This window comes from Hippocampus guttulatus, chromosome 9 (assembly GCF_054856545.1).
Source record: "Hippocampus guttulatus isolate MCC_2025c chromosome 9, RoL_Hgut_1.0, whole genome shotgun sequence".
NCBI lineage: Eukaryota > Metazoa > Chordata > Actinopteri > Syngnathiformes > Syngnathidae > Hippocampus > Hippocampus guttulatus.
The window spans coordinates 7,460,770-7,466,623 of NC_141269.1; the positions used below are offsets into that span (position 1 = coordinate 7,460,770).

The window sequence follows — 5,854 nt, forward strand, 5'->3', positions numbered from 1 at the left end:
TTGGAACTGAGAGTCACGGCTTGGAATTGAAGCCAAACTAAAATTGATAGAAGTGAACCCATTTCTTTTATCGCCAGTGGACGCCACAGCTTCTTGTTTACTTTCAAATGTCGCTTGTAGCCGACATGTGGGACGTCATGCACGTTTGGAGCACAGTCTCTGACCCACTGGTAAAAGGAGACTTTGATTCTCTCTTCTTTCATCTACAACTGCTTGAAAAAACAAGCCGTATGTAGAAATAGTTGTCGCGATTTTATGGCTGTCCATGTTTTATGTTGTGTGTTCTGTTATATTTTGTTTTATTGTAACCAGGTGAACCATACTTAGACTTTTGTAGTGAAGGCTGCCTTGTTTAACAAATGTAGCACTGTCACTTTAAGAGCCACGCTAGATGAAAACACGCGGGAACATATAGAGCGTGTGGGAATCAGACCAGGAAGCGAAGTAAGGGTGACATGCACGTGAAGGAGGGTAGTCGTTGAACTGTGCCTACTGCTTGTCCCAACTTGATACACCCATGATCGTCGTTGTAACCCTGGCGATATTCAGGTAATTGGTCGCTATTTTACCATGAAGCTTGTTAGGTGTTAAATTTGGACGGGTGATTAATTCTTTGAATGGTATTTGTAGAGCAAAATATCGTGTTTTGGAGTTTGAAATCTGCCGCTAGTGAGTCGTGTGAACAGCTGTATAGCGTAAGTGTTTTCTCAATGTTACAAGATGTAAATATGTTTTTTTGACTGTGAAATGATATGAACTGTGTATCTGTTCTTTAGAGGGGAGATCATTTGTGTTTTTCCACGTGTTTTGTATACACCCAACATGCCGGAAAGTGTCGAGTAAGTGTGTCCTCTCATCACATTGGATTGTAATGATTGCACTTTTAAGTTTCATGGATTGTTGGGGCTTGGAAATAATGTATTTTTATTTCTCTTTCCTTATCAAGCAAGCCACTGCTGTTGTTTGTTATGGTGAAATTTTCCTTAATCTGTTAGATAATTTTCTTTGATCTCTTAGATCCCTTTTCCAACTCTTTTAAAATTCAGTTAACATCTCAATCTTTCATCTTAATGCTGAACAATTTTTCATTGTTCAGTCGGTAATAAAGCCCACCTAAAAATTATTTTGTGTCCAGTCCAGTCTTTCCAAAGACCCGGCTACATTATGTTAACTGTTCTGTAAAGTCCTTCGTTACAGCTGCAGCTGTTGTGAAAGCGCTATGTAAATAAAGATGTATTGTACTGTTGCTTTTCTCTCTCTGTGCTCTGCGATTCATTGGTTACCAGCCCAGTGAATTGTTTGCCTTGCTCCCATCTTGAACGGGATAATAGAAAATCGACAGATGGATCATCAAGAACTTTTCTGTGGCATGAAGAAGTGAAAGCAGATTAACCTGGCTAATGTCTAATCCAGATTGTATTTTTGTTCAAAAAGCAAAAGGAAAGCACGTTTGCTTCACTGTGGCTCTACACTTGATGGTATCTCCCTTGGTGCTGGCTCCAGGTGAGCGCCTTCAGGCACCATCCTCATGCACACACTGCCGCCGTCTGTGGTGCTGGAATGGACGTTGAACTCTCTGTTGGCCGGCCGCACAGCCCTGACGAACTGCTTCTTGAAGGTCTCGCTAAGTACGATGTAGAGGAAGGGGTTGATGCAGCTGTTGGCGTAGCCCATGCTGATGGCGATGTTGTAGGCGTAGGAGAAGGCCATACTGGGGTTCTGCACGCCCAGGTGAACCAGCTGCAGGATGTAATAGGGGGCCCAGCAAATGAAAAAAGCCAAGCAGATGGCCACCGCCATTCGCGTTACATTCCTGACGCGTACCCTCAGGCTCCTTTGGGGTAGCGGGGCCACACTGGTGGACATGTGCTGCAGGATCTTAAAGAACACTCTGCAGATGATCGCAAGAGGGATGGCGAAGGCCAAGAAGAACTGGTACAGCGTGAACCAGTACGTGTTGGTGACCGGGTCGGGCAGGAGCAATGCACAGGCCACCAGTCCGCCAGGAAGGGGCATGAGGTCGGCGTACATCCACACGGGGATGATGGTGATCAGAGACAGCGCCCAGACGACAGCGATGACAAAGGAGGCCACGCACGGCGTGCGGATGTAGTTGAAGCGGATGGGGTGTACCGTGGCCACGTAGCGGTCCAGCGTCATGGCCGTGAGGATGTACGTGCTCACGATCTGACTGTTGGAGTCCAGCACCGTGATGACCGTGCACATGGCGGCACCAAACCGCCATGTGCCGTTGCCTAGCAACTGGTGGATCAGGAAGGGCATTCCGAGCAGGAAGAGGACGTCGACAATGGACAAATTGAGGATGAAGACGTCCGGGACGGTTTGCTTGGCGCGACACTTGGTTTTCTTCATGATGGTGTAGATGACGATGCTGTTGCCCAGGATGCCAAACAGGAAGATGACACCAAAGATGACCAGCAGGATGGTGTTGTAGTGAGGAGGACTGTCGGCAGCTGGAGATACAACAAAGCAGCGAAAAAGGACACATGCAGTCATGAGTGAGAAAATTTTAGATCAGAAGATAGGGCTGGACACTTGACTGAAATTGATCGCATTGAAATCAGATTTGTGGTATTTAAATCTACATTATAGCAAAGTATGGTACTTTTAACCTTTTTTTTAAGACCCATGATGTGAAATTTATGAGATTTATCAAGATGGAGTTCATTCGTCTGTTTCGCACAATCGTGGGGTTTTTTTTTGAACACTTTTAAAGCAACAGCTTGATTAAAACAATTTACAAGTTTAAAAAAAGTTCTCCCGTGACAAACTAAATCTGGTAGGACGCTCCCATTTTCAAGTACGTAAACGATGATGTCACTACGCATGTACGTCAAGACTGAGCATATGCACCTCGAACTATGATGTAGTTTTTTCTCTGCGACTGAAAGTTTACAAGATACCAAAGGCTGGACTGCTACGAGTAAAGACTCCATTTGTGTGGCTTCCATAAATGTCGATGTTTTTGGTGCTTGCGCCCCCTCGTGGTATGATATATAGTAACTCAGGCTACATATTTGTGACTCTTGTTCCAAATGTGTGACTGGTTACCTATTTGTGACTCTGGTCACACCTTTGCAAATGATAATTGCCTCCCAAAACGTAGTATCACAAACAAGCGAGCAAGCCACCCGCAGGCCCCGCCACCACCACCACCACCAAAAACACCACACATGCACCCACAGACGCGCAGCTGCTCACCCGATTCGCGCACAAAATATATATACTGTATATATTATAATAACTAAACAAAACCTTTGTTCTACAGAGAGTGTCTTCTTTTTTTAACTATAAGCTTTGGGTCTGATTCAATTGATTCACTTTGTTTTATTTTGTGAGAAATATTGTTGGGTTTTTTGTTTTTGTTTTGAATTCACTGAAGACAAATTGCCCGCCCACCAGCAAACACACATTGGACTTCAAGCAGTGCAATAAAGGGAGGATTTTTATACAGTAGTTTATATAGTAGTCTCCACACAGAACCTGGGAAAAAAACGTTCGTTTTCCGGTGATCGCAATTTGTTTATTTAACCCTTTCATGCACAAATAATGATAACCTGATAAACTGTCCTTGATTGGGTTAAGAAAAGAATCCAGACATAATAAACTCAATAAAAGGTAGTATTTTCTATTGTCCAAGAAATTTTCTTCCAAATAAGTCCTGGCTTTTAACTATTTTATCATATAAAAATGAATTTAAATTTAGCAATTCAATTAAACATGATTAAAAAGTCGACAATACAGAGAAAGGGCGAAATAGCCTTAAATCTGAAGAGACGGAGATTAAATTCAGTTGGGAGCGAATATAATCCACATATAATATATTATAAAATGAGGTGGGTGGAAGTAAAAAAAAATGCAAATGTGATTGATATAATTCTGATTTGCAATGTTCCGAGAGAGTGAGTCACAGCTGTGGAGAAAGGGCAAAAGTTAAGTTTTTTTCCCCCTTTAACAATGGTGTGACAGGCTTGCCGTTTCTACCGAACAGTTCCAGTGATATGAAGCAGATGAACAATGGCGTTTATAAAAGGAAGGCGGCGAGGAAAAGGAAGGTGTGGGTTGTGGGAAGTGGATGAGTTCAGTAATTACAGAGGAATCAGGCAGTTGAACACAGACAAAGAGACGGTGCGCGATTGCAGACAATAGCGTGCACAAGATGCGCATGAGTCCCATGACTGAAGAAAAACTTACCAAATGAAACCAAAAACACAGCTTCGAGGGATGTTGCAAAAGATGTGATATGGATTGGGATGTTTCCCTCTTATAGGGGGGAAGTTGCGATGCAGCTGTGGGGAATGAAAGCAGGTTTCGTTTTTTTTTTTTTTTAAATGGAAAGTATAACCAAAAAAACCAAACACTTAATATAACACATACCGGTGTCTAGCTGTTCACCCACCTAATGATGCATTGATGTATCCTAGGGAGAAATTGGACTCGGTGAGGAAGTCCATCGCCGCTATCCCAAGTATGGGCAAGTTACACCAAGTCAAATGAAGAGAGAATGCCAAAGAAAAATACTCTTTATACACGGGAGCTCTTGCACATAGTTGATACATAAAGAGCTCAGTTGGAATAGCTGTGAGCATTGATAGGATGAGACTACTCAGTGTTCACACACGCAGGAGTAGTCCGTTTCTCTCTCTCTCTCTCTCTCTTTCTCTCTCTCTCTCTCTCTCTCTCTCTTTCTCCCACCCCCCGCCCCGCCTCCCTCACCCTGTCCCTCTCCCTCGACAGGGACTCGCCATCATTATTCTCCACCTGTTACACATGTGGAAAAAGAAACGTCTCTTTCCAGAATGCAATACATGTGAATAAAATCGAACGGAAATGAGTGAAAATGTTTCAACAGTATCCTGTGTCACTCGCAGCTACCCAGAGGTGCTTTTGTCTCGCCATGCGCATGTCTGATGAGAGCCCAAGTCATGGTTATAATCAGCGAAGAATCTATGGAAGACTGTTTTCTCCAATTAAAATAAGTAAAGATAATAATCTACTCGGGCGAGAATGCTGTTTTCACCAGAAAAAAATAAATACATTCATGAACAGTAAAATAAAGTTCTCGTGTGCACATGAAATGAAAGCCTAAGATGGCTCAGAATTTCTGAAATTTCAACGAAGGGAAAACATGATATTCGGTCCCAGTGGGCCCCCACAGCAGTCTCAAACTTTAAATAGGAACCTGGGCCCAATTAAAAGAGATTTTTTTTTCTTCACAAAGTGGTTACATCCTGGAGAGTTTGCATCACCTTTATTCCAAATATAGCCTTCACCCACATCCCAAAAGAAGTGGCTCTGTTGCACGACCCAGTGCTTTTCTTCTTGAGACCAATTTCCTTGTCTGCTGTTAATCTGTACTTTGAATAAAAACATTTGACGTGTGGTGTATAATCCAAGTTTTTTCGTTCTCTTTATCAGCAGATCTTTTTCTTCTCCCTGTCCCCTAATGAATGAAAAACTATCACGCTCTGTCGCTATCTTATTTTAATTCCCAAATGTCTAGCTCTTATCTAGAGTTTTGTGATTTATGATTCCCATGATACCCCCCCCCCACCCGTCACCACGTGGCTCCGCCCCTGCTTCAGATGCTACAACACTGAGACAATCCACATCAAAATCACAAACAATCTCCTTACTAAGGACTTTTCTGTCCCATCTTTTTCACCATCTCTGTTTTTCTGTTGACAGTTTCTTATCCTATCGTCCTCAATAACATGTATACTGTGAGTACCTCTGCCTCCAAATCCACTCCAGCTTCAGTGTGTCAAGGTGTACCGCAAGGTTCTGTACTTAGACCGCTCTGTTTCTATATGTACCTATACCGGTTCAAAAT

At 42.8% G+C, this 5,854-nt stretch overlaps 1 protein-coding gene across 1 annotated transcript; it reads right to left on the reverse strand.

Annotated features, from left to right (window-relative positions):
* Positions 1–1,177: 1,177 nt before the first annotated feature.
* mchr1a (melanin-concentrating hormone receptor 1a) lies at positions 1,178–4,610 on the reverse strand. Its single transcript, XM_086121123.1, has 2 exons — positions 4,421–4,610; positions 1,178–2,474 (listed from the first exon to the last, which is right to left on the reverse strand). The coding sequence occupies exons 1-2, from the start codon at positions 4,608–4,610 to the stop codon at positions 1,456–1,458; spliced, it is 1,209 nt and encodes a 402-aa protein (XP_085977249.1). The 3' UTR covers positions 1,178–1,455.
* Positions 4,611–5,854: the final 1,244 nt, after the last annotated feature.